This window comes from Dreissena polymorpha, chromosome 9 (genome assembly GCF_020536995.1).
Source record: "Dreissena polymorpha isolate Duluth1 chromosome 9, UMN_Dpol_1.0, whole genome shotgun sequence".
NCBI classification, from domain to species: domain Eukaryota; kingdom Metazoa; phylum Mollusca; class Bivalvia; order Myida; family Dreissenidae; genus Dreissena; species Dreissena polymorpha.
This window is the reverse complement of record NC_068363.1, coordinates 105,781,458-105,801,587: the sequence shown is the minus strand read 5'-3', so window position 1 is coordinate 105,801,587 and position 20,130 is coordinate 105,781,458. Positions and strand designations below refer to the sequence as shown.

General features: G+C 36.8%; 1 protein-coding gene across 2 annotated transcripts in view; it reads left to right on the top strand.

Moving 5' to 3' along the window:
- Positions 1-20,130, top strand: part of LOC127844081 (ankyrin repeat domain-containing protein 11-like) — a 125,922-nt gene that overhangs the window by 15,039 nt on the left and 90,753 nt on the right. For both annotated transcript variants that reach the window (XM_052374050.1, XM_052374049.1), the window contains exon 2: positions 16,887-17,067. In XM_052374050.1, coding sequence (XP_052230010.1) covers positions 16,999-17,067 — 69 coding nt within the window. In that variant the 5' untranslated portion in view covers positions 16,887-16,998. The remainder of the gene's footprint in view (positions 1-16,886; positions 17,068-20,130) is intronic.

Sequence of the window (20,130 nt, the reverse complement as noted above, 5' to 3'; positions counted from 1 at the left end):
CAGAACAAGACCGTACCCAAATTGAATGTGTTTCAGTAAAATCATGCTTAAATTTATATTACCTTGCTCTGATTTTTAGCTCATCTGAGCTCAAAGTCAACCAGTCTTATGTCTTTTGTCTTGCATTGTGTGATGTAATTAATCTAGAGGCCATAATCTTTATTTAAACATGAAACTTGATCAGAATGACAATATCAACGCCTAGTTCTTATTGGATTCTTGTTTGTCCAAAAACTAGGTGACTGGTCATTAGGTCAAAGCTAAAAAAAATATTTTCACTCTTGAGGTTGAATTGTTGACACAATCTTGATGAACCATTATCAGAAACTCAGATTTAAGTTATGTTAAAACTAGAACAAGTGCGGCTGTGCGAATCGAGGTATTGTGTCCAAGTTCGATCACCTGGTCAAGACCTAGAAACTTGGACGATTGTTTATCCTTACAATATCTAGGCCAAGTTCAATTTCAGGTCATTGGTTCATAAAAACTATATTACCAGGTTAAATTGTTAATTAAATCTCTGGAAGCCACATTCATAACAAAATGTTGATAAAACATGATCAGAATGTTTATCCTGTCAATATCAAGGCTATGTCAGAATCTGGGTCAAGTGAGGTAAAAAATAGGTCACAATGTCAAGTTTTTGTTTATTGGTGTACCCTGAACTTACGTTAGCATTGGGGGTCATGGTGGCCATCTTGTATATATTTACTTCCTATGGAAACAAATTTTAACATGTACTCTCCAGCCCATACCGCCCCAAAAGACAACAACATAAAAACAAACAAAAACCAACAACATTAAAACAACAAAAACTTAGAAAAAACCCACTAACAACAACAAAACATCAGTTACACACACATAACTTCAAACACAATCCCCAATGCCCAATACCTTCACAAAATATCAATTTGTATTATTTTACAATTACAAATTTTAAAGCTGTTGGGCACTTGTTACATGTAAAAACATAGATACTGTATAAATTATGTTGTTGAATGTGACTGAGAATAACATTATGTATGTAGATGTACACTTTGCCTGAAGGCAAATTCATGAATTCTTTATGCATTTAAATGTGTCAAAGTGTCTTTGTTTTTGTACAATTAACTCATTGTTTTCTATAATAATGCTGCATGAGGCACACATGCTATTTTATCTTTATACTATAATTAAGTTAATATATAAACATGTGATAGGCATAAAATAAATAACAAAGCTGAAGTAAATTTAACACACCACTGTTAACAAATAAAAAGGCATGAATTTTAGTGACAATCTTTAAAAAATCCTTCTACATGTATTTGGACTGAATATCACTAGATGTATTTCACCATTAATTACCCCCTAGCTATAAGTTCACTCTGACTTGAATTAATCATGCAATCCAATTGGCACAATACACAAACAGATCAATAATTGGCCATTGCAATCATGTTGTTGTATTGTTCCAAACAATGAATGATCATTTTAAGAAAAGGAAGTCCTGACTAACATGCCAAGTTTATTGTTCTCAGGGATTGTGAAAAAAACTGTGGCCCAACATTTTATACAGAGACATGACAGTTATTGTGTACATGTATGTGAAATACACTCTTTTAATACTGTGGGTCAAGTTGTTTGTACATGGTAGTGCAGTACAAGTGGAGATTGTGAATGGCATAGAGTTCAACATTAGGCCAGACTTTAATTTCACTTTGCTCTGGAAAACAGGGTTTAAGGCATGTGTGTAAAGTGTCTTCCCATTATTACCCCAACAGTCCCTTGTTATTCATTAAAAGGAAGTCACGTTATATGTAAATGAAAATCCACTCTAGAATAAAAATGTAATCCCAGATTAGCCTGTGTGTAATGTACAGGATAATCTGGGACGACACTTTACACACATGCATAAAGCCTGGCAGTGTTTTTTTATTCCCCAAAGGAGGGAATATAGTGATCGCAATATCCATCTGTCTGTCAGTCTGTCTGTCCGTCTGTCTTTCCATCACACTTTTGCTTTTAGGTTTCGAAAAATGCTCATAACTTCTATGTCGCTTCAGATTTAACCCTCATATTTAGTATGCATGTGTATATGGACAAGGCCTTTCCATATGCACAAAATTTTGACCCCTTTGACCTTGACGTTAGGTTATGCGTTTAGGTTTCGGAATCTGCGTTTAGGTTTCGAAAAAAGCGTTTTTGGGGGGCATATGTCTTCAGCTTATCGAAATCGCTTTTATTATCAATTCTAAAGTGCTTGTACAAATAATATCAACAACATAAATTTCCCAATTTTAGTAAAAAGAACAATATTTTCGAATGCAAAGGGACCCGGTTCCATTCCCAAAATGTTGAAAAAACTCTCATTTTTAGCATTGTTGCGGTTATGCAACTATGCTTATGTTAGAGCTACATCTCGAAAACCGACATGGAACGGTTGACCATTATGAAGCCTTACCTGATCAAAAATCAGACGAAATATATATTTAATATAGTATATGGTAATTCTAACATTTTTTTAATTTAGAAACGTTTTTCTAACGTTTTCTTCCAAGAATATTGCTGACACCGTTTTTAGTGAATTTTTCTAAGATCGTTTTACGTGAAAAAACCTTCTAAGAAACTAAAACAAATTTCGTTCGTAAAACAATTCTGTTCTGGTTGATAGTGATCTCACACCTAATAGAAATTAACATATTCTCAACAGGAAGTGGGGCATAAAGCACTTTCATTCTTTGTAAATGTGTAAAAAAAATAGCGGAGTACAATGCATGTTTTCTGATTTATGACATGGATTCTGACCTGCCTTTCTATGGATATAATGAAGTAGTGTTTGAAAGTAATAGAGATGTGTTAATTGAAATTAAAATGATTTACTTTGAGCCAGAAATTAACGTTAAGAGTAGAGCTAACGGTTAAAATGTGGCATCGAATTTAATGGATTCGCGCAAATTCTGGACGAGTGTTGTGTCTGTAAAAAATTAAATGGAATGCCGTAAATGTATCAAGTCGGAAAAGAAAACGAATGGTTGCATAATGGTATGCGTGAAATAATGTAATTCTACGTATTTATTTTCATAGTTATGTCATTTTGTAACCATTCACATTCGTCACGATTTGGAATTCCCGTTTCTAAAAATAGAACATTTTGGTAGCATGAACCAACAAGTGAGGCGACTCGTGATGTCAGAAATTGTTAAGGTTACAATAAACTAAATAATCGAGTCATGAATAATCGAGTCATGACGGTCTGTACTCTCTAAACCAGGGACCTATACCGTATAGGTCCCTGTCTAAACAAATCATCATATTTTCCTCGAAGGCATGTTTTACACTTAAGACTGTTGTTCTGGTTTTATCGTTTGGAGATATTGATAGGGTAAGCATAGGTGTTCACTATTAAATACCTGAAATAGGATAAAGTAAGAGATTGGGTAAATAATGGTACTGCAAAAGGTTACAATCCACTAGAAAACGGCCGAAAAAAGAAGGTGCAAAAACAGTCGATTTTGATTTGAGTCGGATTCTTTTTTGGTTTGAACATGACATATCTTTTTTATTGCTTAAATCGATTCAGCTAAGAATGCCGTCAAGAAAAGGTATGGTTATGGTGGTCTCTATGTGCAAAATGTTGTATTTATTTTCGCTCAAATTTGTTGCTTTTACATTGAAACATATAAGGAAACTATTTAGTATATTTTGACGTAAACATTTACTTCAGCAGCAACTTCCCTGTATCTTGCAACTATGCTTTCAACGCCATCGGCGCTCTCGTTTCCAGATGGAGGCTAAATTATAGTGTGAGAATCTTCAGTTGAAGTCCTGTGTATAGATTTGTCTTGTGTTACGTTTAGTATTATGAAATATCATTACATGTACAGGGGTGGCGAAATCTAAAAAAAACTATACTTGTCCACGGACAACCATTTAGGAAATTTAACTTGTCCGTTGCTGAACTACACTTGTCCGTTAATGTTTATATAAATTATAAACGCATTTATTGATTAATGTAAAACAATGTGGAATATACCAAAATGAGTATGATTTGCTAGTTTTGTTTATAGTTGTATTTTAATAGTACATTCATTATAGCAGTATATTATAAACAATATAAAGACTTTCTAAAACTTTTAATCTTGCAAAGCTAGTGTTATTAAAACATGTGTTGAACATAAGTACATCGTGATCTTAACAAATTAAACTAGTCCAATATGTCGACCTCATCAGACTGAGGCTCTGCGCTGCTACTGGTAGCAATTTGATTATCATCAACTGGTAACCATTGAAAATCTGTGAGCCAAGTTTCTTGAAAAGTTCTGGTGCGTTTACTTAGATCATATTTTTTATCATAATCTTTCTTAGTTTTTTGGGGAGGTGGACTGCTCAAAGCTTCGGGTTTCTGCTCCGTTGTTGAAGATAAAAAAAAACTAAATGTTCCATTTTCACCATTAAAGTTGTCTTAAATAACAAGGTAGACCGTGTTTTGATTATCTTACTTTGATACTTTTTATTTCCATCTGATTGTAAAAATAAAGAAACCAGTCTGTACAATGTCTAACAGTCGGGACGAATGTTTAAAATGCGGCATGCTCCTGGTCTCTTATAGAATAAGGGAGATCACTGCGCAGGAGAGTGCCCGTATTTTAGCTTGATTGCTCCGCAAATAGCACTGACAATGTAATCGCATGTCAACATCCGGTTTTGTAAAACTTAATAACGGCTTTAATACAATGTATTTTTTTGTATACCTGGACTCGACTTTTTAAAAACTTGTTGTCCACAGACCACTTAATTGAAAAAAATCAGTTGCCCAGACAAGCAAATGTATGACTCGGGCAACTCGGACATTTGATTTCGCCACCCCTGATGTACAGTACAGTCAAAGCGGCACAAACATAATCCGCGGCTACGCCACGGCCAGATTATTAGTCCGCGGCGGCCGAATCGTGTGTTCACGCGGCGTATCGCCGTGGCACTCGGCATCGATCCGCGCAACGACGCCGAGTCTGTATAAACCACGCGTACTTTCGCGGAGTAAATCCGCCGCATACGTACGCGGCGGATCAAGTGAAAAGATATCCACCTACATGTACATACATGTATGTGTAGCGTAGAATTAATTACGCGCAACTGTTTTATGTTTCGTTCGATTATCATTATTAAATTTGTAATCCGAAACACACTTCCGAATTTTAATGCTAACGCGTCCATTGGCAAATTCTAGCGTCAAATAAACAGTGCTAAAATATCCTTTGTTTCATAAAAAGCGCGCGAAAATTATACAGACATGTAGAACGTCGTTTGGAAAGTTTGGGTGTATTTTGTTTTGTATAAATACATGAACATCACGTCAGGCGTAAATCGCGTGTTCAGTGGAGAAAAAAAACGCCCCGATTAGACGTTATTTCATCATCTCTATAAATAGTAACAAATGCCAAAATGTATTTGATACTTAAGGAAATATCGAGAATGTTTGTGCAGGCTTGGCGAAATTGCCGGTCCGCCGGTCCTGACCGGCAGATTTCAATTTGGTCCGGCAGGTTTAACAAGAATGTCGGTCCTGGTGACCGGCAAAATGTGAAATGATTGCAAACAAATCTTTTTTTTTCAAGTTGAAAATTCGAAGAGCTAATCGCTTACTACATCATGAAAATGAAATCGCTCGTTGTTTTGATGTTTGCTGTAGGTTTGTTACGTACAATTAGCAAATCCAACTTGTTACACAACACCTACTTTAAACTCGTTTGCAAAATCGCCAACTGCGTTCTAACAAAAAAGATCTTGATAGCTTTTACATATTTTTCGAGTAGGATAAGGACAATAAAATATGGTATCGTGATCAACACAACCATATGCATACGCCATTTTTCATAAGTGTAAAGAGTACAGTGCATTATGGGGCAGAGCTTTCATTGGACGAGCGAATTTAAATTTAGATTGAATGCAATACGATACATGTACAAAGAAATGTTTTTATTGCATCATATGCAGTGCCATGTAAAAAAACGTGCTTCCCGGGGACTTTCTGATACTGGTCAAAAATGAAAATGAATCTCTGTTAACAATTACACTGCGTTAGCATGTAAATAAATCGTCTTTTTTATTTAATTAATTACTAGTAAACGTTCTGAAAAATGAAATGCCTTAATCATTAAATGTCAGGTAACGTGTTTTGTACTGTGCGCAGTATATTTTAACAGCCGCTCCAAACTGCAATCATATTAAAGTAAGAATGTTTAAATCGTTTCGAATAACTTAAATTTGATAATTATTCGGCTTGCACATATGTTATTGAAATTATCGCACCGAACCGTTCTAATAGGGAATACATGTAATAAAAACTGACACGCGAATTTTTCACAACATGATTGACAGTACACAACCGATTAACACCAATTAGCTGCCAGTGTAACCTCTAAGCGATTAAAATCAATTTAACGGCCGGTTGAATAAAGAGATCAAGATGTGATCGCTGCCATTTTTGAATTTTCTAGTTAAGTTGTTGTTGCTTTACGGTCCGGCTAAATTTTCTCCGGACCGGCACATTTTCTGAAATGCCTGTCCCGATGAACGGCAGATTTTTTCTAATTTCGCCATGCCTGTTTGTGTATCGTAAATATTTACCAGCATTTGCTTTAAAACTGGAATATACGGGATTATCGGGTAATTAGTAGCGATATTAACTGTATAATATGAACAAAATAAAACGTGTTTATATACGCATATTCAAACAATAGTTATAATAAGCTGATAATTAACAAAACTACAAATACGTCGTCACCGTCTTGATTATTGATGTGGCTTCAAACTGCTAATTTTCTCAGCTAAAATATAATAGCGGAATCAACATGCAATTAATTTATAAATCCACCATATGCTGGAGCCTTGACCACTTGTATGTGCGAAAACATAATTACGTGACCTTGTTTATGTGTGAAATACATACGCTACGGGCGGGAAACAAACTTAATAATTGGCCAGACACATTAACTATGCTTACATGTATATGCTAATACAATCCGCGCACAATAAATTTATTATGATTTTAATTATTATTATAATTGTTCTTTCAAAATTTGTTAACTACATGTAACTAATAATAACAAAATAAATATTTCATGATCGCATCGACTCGGCATCATGTCACGGACCGCGGCATGCCTCGGCGGACAGATGCGAAGTTTCGCGGCGAAATGCGACTTGCCGCCGCATACTGACGCGGCTTCAACGACTGACGCGGCATCGACTCGTTTGGCCTTGCCGCCGCGGATCGCGAAATACGTTTGTTCCGCTTTGGCTGTACTGTATATTGCTGTTTTCAAAAGACAATCCCGAAGCTTAGTTTAGCTAAAGAGAAAATATAACGATTTCTGATGCAACCTTGATTTAGAAAGGTAATTTGGTTTGAACATGAAATGAGTTAAATAGATCTTATTCTGTAATAAGATATTCAGTAAGTCCATAACATATTGTGTTTCTCAAGCTTTGTCAAAAAGATATCAGATATGACAGATCGGTTGACTGTGTGTGACTCAACTCAAACTTATTTTATACCAAGTGCTTGTTTTCATGGTGGCATTCAGAGGTAATATCAGATATTCTGTATTCTTAAAAGTGTATTGTGGTTTGAGTAAAGATTTGAATGATAACAACAATTTTATCTAGATTTAATTTCCATTAAGGATTGTATGTTGAAAAACACAATGATTTGAGAAATGGGCCGCGCTCTGTGAAAAGGGGGTTTAATGCATGTGCTGAAAGTTTCGTCCCAGATTTGCCGGTGCAGTCTGCACATGCTAATTAGGGAGGAAACTTTCAGCCTACACTAGTTTTTTGCTAAGAAGAGACTTTCATTAAACGAAAATATCATAAAAGCGGAAAGTGTTGTCCCTGATTAATAAGCCTGTGAGAACTGCACAGGCTAATCTGCGACGACACTTTACGCACATGCATTGAACCCCCTTTTCACAGAGCAAAGCTCAAATGAGTCCGAGTTTGGGAGTTTTCTCACGCTCTTACCAAAGACACAAAGTGCTGTTCTTCCCAAAAAACGGGCTCGAGAGTGTCTCTATAAAGCAGTGGCTTTATATAATACAATACAATTGAGCTTAAATAAATAGGTTTAAACCAATGCATGTACATACCAGATACCAGTTGAATATCAGCTTGGCGAATCATATCACAATGTTCTACCATGTTGATCCCAATTGGCTGTTCTTTGAGACCATTTGAGGAAGACTTACCTGACATGTCATTTCTAAATATAACGGTGTGACAATTTGTTACTTGAAATCAGTTTTTTTTGCACAGTGCTCATATTTAGAAGCATGAATGCCATGCATACAAATTACATGCTTTTAATAGCATGTTTAATTACATGACCATGTAGCTCTTATGAAGGCTTGATCCACCATTTACCCATATTGAACATGTATCAAATGTGCCCTCAAAACAATAAACTAAAAAAATATGATATTATACCTATTGAGAAGACACACTTTTCCATTTGTTGCTTTGCATTCCATTGCTTCTGCATGGAGAACACTGGATACCATATTTAAAATACCAAAAATATTTCAAATAATTTGGCTTCCTTTAGACAGCAAATCTTGTAATAAATTTGATAATTCATTAATAACTCTGAATTAAATGTACATGTAATATAACTAGACTACAGAAGCTAAATCTGTATTCTGAGTATGATGTTTCTGCCATTAGACAGATGTCAGTTCCAGGGGCATTAGCTGATGAAATAATCCCCGACTATAGATTTTCGGACTTTCAGGATCAGGTATTAGGTGGCCATAATATTCTGAACATGTTCATTCTAATCTTGATCATGTTGGTTTAGATTGGTTTGTTTGTTTCCATAGGTCTGTTGGTTTGAATTGGTCAGTTGGTTTGGGTAAGTCGGTTGGTTTGAATTGGCATGTAAGACTTGGACTGTTTCAGCTGAAATCGCAGTTTGAATGTTCAATTGACTAGGCCAAAAAGAAAAATAGTTGTGTTTCAGGTCACCTCCTGAAAAAAAGTAGGGTCGGTAGGTAGGAAAAACTTATTATTATTTAAAATTCTTTTATTTTTCATGTTTTCCATAAATCAGTGTAAAGTGTTGAACACTGTTCTAATATCTAAATATAGCAGTTTGGATCAGTTATATCAAATATTTGTTGTTAGATATTTCACACAATGGTAACTCTTTACCATCTGAAGGTGAAAATTTTCATTTTGCTGCAGACTACTTTTAGTTCTTTAAAATTGTGAAAAACCTTTTATATGTAAATAGTGCTAAAAAGTAATGTTGCAAAAGGAGGTAGTACTTTTGATAAGCAATTTCTTTTTTTGCCACAATGCTTTTTGAAAGTTGTCTGCTGTATCAAATATTAAGGCACATAACTGTGGCGATAGGTGGAAAGGAGTGAACTCATCTTTGTGACTTCAAACCAAAATGCAAATTTCTTGTGTTTTAATAGTCTTTGGGTACACAAATTCAACAGAATATATCAAATTTTGACAAGACAAGATGAGCTACAGGTGGACATGCTTTTTATTATGTTGCATGAGTATTATTGCTTTTGAAAGTGAATAAAGGTTTATATATAATATATATATAAATATAATTATCAGTCTCAAGTTTTAATACCTCTCGCGTAAACTAATGACACGAAAGACGACTGTTGCCGATTTACACTTTAAAATACTATAAAGGTCATTGACTACATTTAAATTGATCCTCGCTGTTCGTCAGAAATAAAATGATTGTTTTTGTTTATCTCACAATTACGTGTTGCTACAAATTAGTTGACAGGAGCAGGCCAATCCCGAAGGAAGGCTCATTGTAAGCTCGACTGTCCAACAGACAAAAAAACTCACCTTTTCTTCAGCAGCAAACCCACGAACTTCCAGTTTCGATCGCTTCGACTGTGCTGGGTGGTATCTGTGCCATACATTCTTTAAAGTCATGGAGTTTGAATAAGAATTCAAAGACTTTGTTCCGGCATGATGAAAACATTTGTTCAAATTGACGGACAAAATGGACGACGCCATGTTTACAATCAAACGGAACGCCGGATATCGATTTTGCGGGAAAAACAGGCTGGTCGCCCGATTGCACAATGTGTATTATATAAAGCGTTCGCGGCGACGGGATGTTATTTTGCATGTCACAATAATTCTGGTAATGGCCGAATTCGACCGGACGGAGATTGAAAAAAATCGCCGAACTCGGAACTCAACGGGGAAAAATTAACAAAAAGGCAAATATTGGATAATAAGTTTTTGGGTCGGCCCCAAAAAGATAGGGTCGGTCGGGTGACCGGAAACACAACTATTTTTCTTTTTGGCCCTATCCCCACTCTTTTCGGAGAACAAGTGGGGATTATGTGATTATCTCCGCCGTCTGTCCGTCCGTGCGTTCATCTGTCCTGGCCACTATCTCCTCCTACACTATTAGCACTAGAACCTTGAATTTTACACACATGGTGGCTATGAGCATATGTGCGACAGTGCACTACCGGTATTTGGAATTTTGATCTGACCCCTGGGTCAAAAGTTCTGGGGGTTGGGGTGCAGCCGGGTCAGAGATTTCCACTCATTTTTATGCCGCCGAAGGAGGGCATATAGTGATCGGACTTTCCGTCTGTCCGTCAATCTGTTTGTCTGTCACACTTTGCTTTTAGGTTTCAAATAATGCTCTTAACTTCTATGTCGCTTCAGATAGTAACTTGATATTTGGCATGCATGTTTATTTCATGGAGCTGAACATTTTGAGTGGTGAAAGGTCAAGGTCATGTTTTAGGTTATTTTACATTAACTTCTTCATTTATACTTAGATTTAATTCAAAGTGATACTGAACATCTGATTCTCTGAGGACAATAGGGTCAATCTCAACTATGAATTGCCCAATTACCAACCCTGGGGCGCCCCTGGGGATACCCATCCGCCTCTGCCTTTCTTTTTTAGTTTATTTTTATGCTCCCCCAAAATTTATTTTGGGCGGAGCATATAGTCGCCGCTTCGTCTGTCCGTCCATGTGTCCGTCCGTGCACAATTTTTGTTCGGGCTATTTCTCAGCAACTAATGACCGGAATTCAATGAAACTTTATGGGAAGCTTCACTACCAAGAGGAGATGTGCATATTATCAGAGGGTTCTGGTTGGATGATTGTTCACAGAGTTATTGCCTTTTGAAATTTTCTATAAAAAAATAATTGTCCCCCCAACTACTGTGCCCTCAAGACGTTTCCTTTTAACTGAATATATAGTGCAATATTGTGACAAAAAAAACCTTTGCAAATTGGGGAGCATCACCCGTCTCCGACGGTTTCTTGTTATTTTTTAAGCAACTCAGTAAAACGTGCTTAACAAACCTAACAAAAAAATCATGAAAATAAATCTAATCAATTCTGATATATCAGAACTTCAAGTAATTGTTTATTGGCTGATAATTTATATAAATATTATGATACATGTGCCTACAGAAATGCATTGCATCTCAATTCTTTTGGGAAGAGTTCTTACAAACCACACTTGACCCTTTAGACTTCACTTTAACATTTAAGTGCTTGACATCATAATAATACTTTGACACTTAATTACTTGTCATCAACATGCAGTAGACAATTTGACAAGTATCAAATGCATAAGTGAGGCAATTAAAGACACTGGGTTGTTATTTTCCCCGTGGATTTCTGCAGATCCAATTTAACCAGGGTCATTCTTGCAATTTGTATTAAAAGAGGAAGGGGGGGGTGGGGGCTTGAATGATTCTGCACCTTTTCATTAGCAACCCAAAACTTCAGATGTTGAAATCTCTTTGCATACTACACTGGCAGCATTATTTGCGTATGCGTATTAGACTAGGAACAATTTAGGAACAAGTGATGAATAAAGCCCGATTCTGCCCAGGCTATTCAGGGACTACACTTTCAGTGTGTATGCTATTTTTCTTTTCAAGGAAGTCTCTTCTTAGTGAAAATCCAGATTAGGTGGAAAGTGTGGCCCCTGATCAGCCTGTGTAGACTGCACAAACTACCGTAGGTTTCCACGTATAGCGCGCTCCCGTGTATAGCGCGCAGGCTGTTTTTTAAATGCAAAAATGGAGACAAAAATATTTAAAGACAATAAAACCACCAAATCGGATGGAAAATGGCCGCCATTATACTATTGCACAATCCAATAATCCGGGGCATTGGAAAGCTTAATAAAGCATTAAAAATAGGAAGCGTCATTTTGATTAGGAGCATGGGTTGCATTGCACTATACTTTTCTGACAATTTTTGTGTAATTTTCTAGCAAAAGACTAACAGTCCACGTGCATTTCGTGAAAAACGTGAGAAAATAAGAATTAGTGTACATTGTGTGATTTTTCCTCTGGGAAAGCATGGGCATTACCGGTAAATTTGAATGTCGCATGGGAGACAGGGATACAGTTGTTGAGGTACACCACTGTTGAACGTTTAATATTTATACACACAAAATGCAATTGCATTACTCAATAACATCTGCCAATTACGAAGTGCAAAATGACCCCCTTTCACACCTACCATTACCTGCAAAAAAGACCTCGTTCGCACCTACCCTTGCCTGCTCTCCGGAATGTCGACAACAATCCCCATCGGAATTCATCAATAAAGAAGTATAAAAACACAAACAAATAAATGTCCGCAAGTTTATTTAAACAAATTTATTTTTGACCAAAACTTCTTCTACCGCATTCATATCTACCAGTAGCGACATCTTGTTGTTTCGACAATGGCCCCTCAGTCTGTACGATTATAGGGGGGTAGATTTCTGGAAAAAAACATGGCGGCCATTTTGATTATTTACGATTACACAACATATTTTTTACCAATTTAGCAGCCAGGATAGCGTTGTATCAATGTATAGCGCGCACCAGCTTTTTAATTTGAATTTTGGAGGTAAAACACTGCGCGCTATTCGTGGAAACCTACAGTAATCTGAGTGTTTACTTTATACACATGCATTAAACTCTGTTTCTTTGTAGCAAGGTTCAGCTAAAGCTTGTCTGAAAATTAATGTGCTTAGTTTGTTTGTGACTTAAAGAACAAAATAATTTTATCCAGAGGTAGGGTTATTTTAATATTGGGGCAGGTTGGATTGACTTATTTTTCCAATTAATATTTTGTGTTTACAAAAAACCAAAATGAATGAACTCGCATATTTGTAATTTTATAATGTTATTATAATGAATGTAAGTGGTTTAATACTGACTAACAAATACATACAAGTCAAATTTCAGTCAACTCACTGTCATTATTCAAGCAGTTTTTTCTATTCATTTGTAAGGTCATGAAGTTTAATTGATTTGAATACATGAATAAAGCTTCAAGGAAAGTAGATAGAAGGTGAAATATTAGCTTGTCAAAGCGAGTAATGTGGAAGAAATGTTTTGTGGGGTTGAAACATGTATTTGCATTTATGTATCTCATTTTATATCAAGTAATACTGCAAGTTAATCAGTTCTATAAAATCATCAATAGCAAATAAAAACAAGTTCACTGTGACACTCTGAATAACCAACAACATAGGAAAATGAAAAAGGGACAATAAGGGTGAGACAAATTTTTAAAAGGTGGGGCAGAGAAATGGAGTGGGGGGACCCGATATTTGAAAGGGGAGTGGGGGCCCTGCCATTCTTCTTCAGCAAAATGCCTAAATATAATTGGCCTTATTTGGCCGTGCTCTGTGAAGAGAGGGTTAAATGCATGTGCGTAAATTTTCGTCCCAGATATTGAGATAAGCCTGTGCAGTCTGCACAGGCTAGTAAGGGACAACACTTTCCTCCTAAACTTGATTTTTTCTAAGAAGAGACTAAATTCTTTAAACGAAAAATTCCCTGATTAGCATGTGCTTTTCACACAGCACGGACCAATTTTGTCATTTATATGTCTTGATGTGTTCTTTGCATATGTATGTATTTACTCACGTCATGTATCTACTGTGTCATTGGAAGGTAAATGAGATATGATGGACAGGGGTAAACTAGCCTGTTACAAACTTCCTATTGTAAAACTTCCTTATTGATAAGTCTCTGTCTAGAAGTGCATGTGTGTTTGGCTTGCAGAGTGGCTGTAAAGAATTTTCACATCAATGAAACTTAATACATGCACAGTTTCAAATGGTGGGTGTGTATCATCAGTGTAATAATGGCATTCCTCTGTCATACTTTATTAGGAATAGCATACCAGTTGCTTTGCTTTCTCATAGACTTTCCCACACAATGTTACACCAGATCTTTAAGTTCTAGAATTTGACCTTTATTTTTCCCATCCTCAAAAGCTCTTTACAGCTATTCTTAGAAACCATCTGTCTTCAGTGATGAAGTAGTCAAGCTGATTTTATGGACATCATCAATTCCTTTTAATGAAAAAAGTTATAGAGATATGGACGATATGGTTATTATCTGGATTGAATTTCAGCCATCAGGGTTCGACATTAACTTTTTTTACAGCAAGACCGTCAGACCAGCTCCTCTTTAAATGTACAAGCCCGAACCTGATGTCTACTAGACTACAAATGACATAGCAAATGAACACAATTGTGTCATGTAACTGTTTAATCAGGATTTATCAGTTAATAATCAGTGAACACCAGATTTTTTTTGATGCATAGAGTAAAACAATAAAATAAATTTTTTGTTTTGCTTTTCTCCGTCAAATTCAATCCATCTAGGATAAAGTTGACGTTTTTGTGTTTCTTCATATTTACGTTTCGTGTCAGTTTAAGCGTCGGATTCTTTTTTATTAACTGATTGTCGGACGAAAATCCAAACTTGAACAAAGCCATTCTTTAAATTACATTCTCTTGTCTGCTACCCAAAAATGTTTACATTGACGATACCGATTTTCGATAGAAGTCGTAAAATAATGCTCAACAGTTTTACGACACTGCAGAAAATCATTAATATAAATAAAAACTTGACCAATGGAAACAAGTAATTTCTGCAGGAAGCTCTCCTTTGCGTCTAAAAATAGCGATGAATCATGTGAATGCTCCGCAATATTTAAATACACTAGTTTTGTTTTAATGTAAATAACAGATACGAGAGTAATTTTACACATAAAAAATAAATGTTTTCACAGCAGTTAGTTATAGTTATATAAATCAGTATAGATTTTTTTATGTACGACCAGTTGGACAAGCTAGCCCGCAGTTTTACTAGCCCGACCACCGATCTTACTAGACAATGTCTGTCGGACGTGCCTTAGTGTCGAACCCTGGCCATGATGTTGAATTACCTAGTTTCATCTGATTGAAGTAGGAATTACTTTGAGCATGTACATTGTACAGTACAGCCCACGCGGAACCAACATTATCCTGGGTCACGCCACGGCCAGTATCGTTATTACTCAGCGGCCGCGTGGTGTGTTCAGGTGGCGTATCGCCGAGGAACTCGGCATAGATCGGCGCAGCGAAGCTGAGTCTTTATGAACCTTGCGTACTTTCACGGAATAAATCCACCGCATACGTACGCGGAGGATTTAGTGAAAAGATATTCACCTACATGTACATTTGTGTAGTGTATAAAGCTAGATTTACACTACTTATATAGTTATTTTTTTCAAGTTTTAATAAGCGATATGGAACGTAATGGGCTTTAATAAGTTATCGTTGAATTAATTGCCCACAACTGTAAATGTTTCGTTCGATTGTCAAATGAGCATTATTAAATTTGTAATACGAAACACACTTCTAAATTTTACTGCTAATGCAACATTAACAAATTGTAGCATCAAATAAACATTTCTTTATCCTTTGTCTCAATAAAAAGTGTGGGAAAATTATGCAGACATGTAGAACGTTGCATGGAAAGTGTGGGTATATTTTGTGTTGTATAAAACCATGAACATCACGTCAGACAAATGCTTGCTCAGTGGGGAAAAAAAACGCCCCAATTGTACATGTACGTTATTTCATCACATCTTTAAATAGTTTAGGTTTTATTCTGTTTGCTGTTCATAAGTACATGTATCTAAGGGTTGAAAATGAAGCATTTAGATCTTGAATCTTGTAAGAAAGGTCTTTAATTAAATTTAATTTTCTAAGGGACTACAAATGCGTCAAAATACAGTCATAAATAAGTGGTAAAGGGTTAATTTAGGTTATCATGGCCTAGTGTGATCAAAATTCTGAGGGACAAACAAGTTAAATGATGATTGATGATAATTGCTTGGCCCATCTTTCAGCCAAGCATTAAGACTTGTTGTTAATGCTGGTGTATCATTTGAAAATTCAATAAAATGCTTTCAAGTCAGTTTTTATGGAGGAAATGCATGGTCTTGGCTTGCTGCATGTGATGCATTTGCTGTAATTAATCCCTCACTGCAAAAAGAGGAATGTCTGTATTATTTATATAAACATTCAGGTTTTTATGCCCCTGAAGGAGGGCAAATAGTGATCAGACCGTCCGTCCGTCCATCTGTCCATCCTTCCGTCTCACTTTGCGTTTAGGTTTCGCGTGTAGGTTTCTAAAAATGCTCATAACTTCTCTGTCCCTTCACATAGCAACTTGATATTTGGCATGCATGTGTATCTCATGGAGCTGCACATTTTGAGTGGTGAAAGGTCAAGGTCATCCTTCAAGGTCAAAGCTAAAAAAAACATGTATCAAAGCGGCGCAGTAGGGGGCTTTGTGTTTCTGACAAACACATCTCTTGTTTTTTCCTGATGTTGTGAAGCGGCCCTGGCCCCCTCACCTTGTGAAAAAAATGAGTCACAAACTTTTCAAAATTGTGAAAAAGTCACGGGTCGCATAGTGTACTCTTTGTATTTCAAGTCTTGCTTCTAACTGGTTTCCGTTTCCAGGTTCTACTACAAGAAAAAACGATGTCCCGATGCTGTGTAAGTATCAATTCTAACATCAGACTGGTGTTTGTTTTTAGGTTCCACTACATGTGATGCTGATGGGCCAGAGCGGCGCTGTGTGCAGAGCTGGAGAGGTTCCCGCCCCTGACCCCTGACCTCGCGTACTGTGACCCAACCCCAGCCTTCTGTATGCCTTCTCTCGTGATTCCCAGAGGACTCATTCAGGATATGTCTGACAAGAAGTCCCCTCCTAGAAAGGTAACAGATTACGCGATCACGTTTGCAGTTTTGTAGTCAAAGCGGTAGACACATGTATGTCACTGAATCAAAATGTCTATTTGACAACCAGAAAGACTGAATTCGTTTTAAATTGAAGCATATTTATCATTCTCACACTTTCTATTTTAAATTATGGTACTTAGCATATTTCTTTGAGCAACAACCTGACCAAGTATTCAAAAGAATAAGTTACAAAATACAGATTCATAACAAATATTTCATGGTAGTCTGTCTTCAATATTCCGTTTACACAGCCCTTTCCCTTTTTTTCATACCCAAAGAGACTCTGTGCCCACAGGCTCCAACAAAGACCACTTTATTAATTAAAATGTACTCATAGCTAATTTACTAATTAGTGCCATAGAAATGATGGGAGCCCCACAGTTGTATGGCATCATTCCAGACCCCTGGCCAAGTTAGGAATTTCCGATCCAGTGGCTGGGATCTTTGTGTTGACATCATTCAACCCTCATCACTGACTCAATCTCCTAATGACTCAATGGTTTCTGCTCCTGACAGGGTTAATCATCCAGTTTCCATCTGTGACTGTGATTCATCAAGCTTGCAGGCTACATGTATGAATTGACTAAAACCAATCCAAGGGATACCCGTTGGTAATTTGGTACTTGTAACATTCGAAGTCCATCTGGGCAGGAAATAAGCATGGCTTGTTTTCTATAGGTATCATAAGTTTTAGCCCGGCTGTTTTCGGAGAAAACCCGAGGTATTGTCATAGCCAGCTTATCGTGTCTGTCATTGTGTGGTACACTTTGTGCTAAAACCTTTACATTTTGTCAAGGTTTTAAACATTGGCTCTAAAGTCAAAGTGCTTCACCCTACACCTTTGAAACTTGGTATGTAGCTGCACCTTGATTAGTTCTACATGCCACACCCATTTTTTGGTCACTAGGTCAAAGGTCAAGGTCACTGTGACCTCTAAAAAATAAAAATAAAATTCTGACTAGCTTTCATTTATTCAAAACTGCACCCTCAGCCGAGCTTTGCACCCGTTATGCGGTGCTCTTGTTTTAAACAAATACGTATTATTTATAAGTATTAAGTGCAACCGCGCGTTTAAAGGGTTAGAAAAATGTCGGATCAGTGTGGGGACCTCATGTTACAAACACACTGTTGCACTTTACTGAAAAAATAGTTATTTGTTTAAAGAAATCATGATACATATAGAAAACTCTCACTAGGCTCTCCATGTTATCCCATTAAAAATGGTAAAATATTTAAAAAGACATCCTTACAAATGTTATCTGGGTCGTGCTTTATTCTCCCAACACTGATCTTAAAAAGTCACGTGGTATAGGCACCATGTTTGAGCACATCACAATTATCTGTTTGGCCTTCAAGCATTTTGCCAGAATTAGTTTATTATGTATTGAAATTAAGAAAATCAGTTTGAATTCAGACAAATCTTGTTAATAAAATTAATATTAAAATGCAGATGTTTAAAGTGCTGGCAAGAAATCTGTGGTAAAAGTCAATAAAAGCTATTATTGTTAATAATTAAGAGTTGGAAGCCATACACTGATACTCAGATAAGGCCAGTTATCTGCCTGAAGGCTTCCTATCTTGCAAGATGTTTGATATAATATATCAATATTTAATGACATGAGAAATGTCATTACTTCAGAACATTATCATAGACCACAATCTGTTAAAGGAATTATTCCTTTAGGACACTCAGACAGTATATTTTCTTAAAAAGATACTTAAGTCATTGTATTTATTTCTACCTGCAATTTTTAAAAAGTTCAAATCAACATTTTACTAGAAATGGCGCGGCAGAGGCCGACGCGTATCCCCACGCCGAATGTTTGACCTATGTGTGCCCCAGGGTTGGTAATGGGGCCATGCATAGCTGAGATTGACCGTATTGTCATAAGAGAAGTTCATCATCAATTAGAAGTGAATTGGTGTAGAAATGAAGAAGTTATAGTAAAAGGCAATTTTGGGTGGGTGTGACATATGTGGGCAGGGCGCCCCAGGGTTGGTAATTGTGCCATGCATAGTTGAGATTGACCGTATTGTCATAAGAGAAGTTCAGTATCAATTTGAAGTGAATCGGTGTAGAAATGAAGAAATTATAGTAAAAGGCAATTTTGGGCGGGTGTGGTCTATGTGGGCGGGGCCCCAGGGTTGGTAATGGGGCCATGCATAGTTGAGATTGACTGTATTGTCATAAGAGAAGTTCAATATCAATTTGAAGTGAATCGGTGTAGAAATGAAGAAATTATAGTAAAGGCAATTTTGGGTGGGTGTGGTCTATGTGGGCGGGGCCCCAGGGTTGGTTATGGGGCCATGCATAGTTGAGATTGACCCTAATGTCATAAGAGAAGTTCAGTATCAATTTGAAGTGAATCCGTGTAGAAATGAAAAAATTATAGTAAATGGAATTTTTTGGTGGGTGTGGCCTATGTGGGCGGGCGCCCCAGGGTTGGGATTGGGGCCATGCATAGTTGAGATTGACTCTAATGTCATAACAAAAGTTCAGTATCAATTTGAAGTGAATCCGTGTAGAAATGAAAAAATTATAGTAAATGGAAATTTTTGGTGGGTGTGGCCTATGTGGGCGGGACGCCCCAGGGTTGGGAATGGGGCCATGCATGGTTGAGATTGACCGTATTGTCATAAGAGAGGTACAGTATCAATTTGAAGTGAATCGGTGTAGAAATAAAGAAGTAAATGTAAAATAACCTAAAAAAATGAGTGATAATTTCTGACGCGGCCCCACCCCAACCGCTATAACTTTTGACCCAGGGGTCAGATCAAAATTCCAAATAGTGCAGGGTCGCACATATGCTCATAGCTACCATGTGTGTAAGTTTCAAGGTTCTAGTGCTTTTAGTGTAGGAGGAGATAGTGGCCAGGACGGACGGACAGACAGACGGACGGACGGCGGAGATAACCACAATATCCCCACCTTTTTTTCAAAAAGCGTGGGGATAATAATGTTTTTTGATGTATTAAGTTCTTAAAAAAAGTACAGTGGCAGCCTGATACATGACAAAATGTTAGTGTTGCCTGTCATTA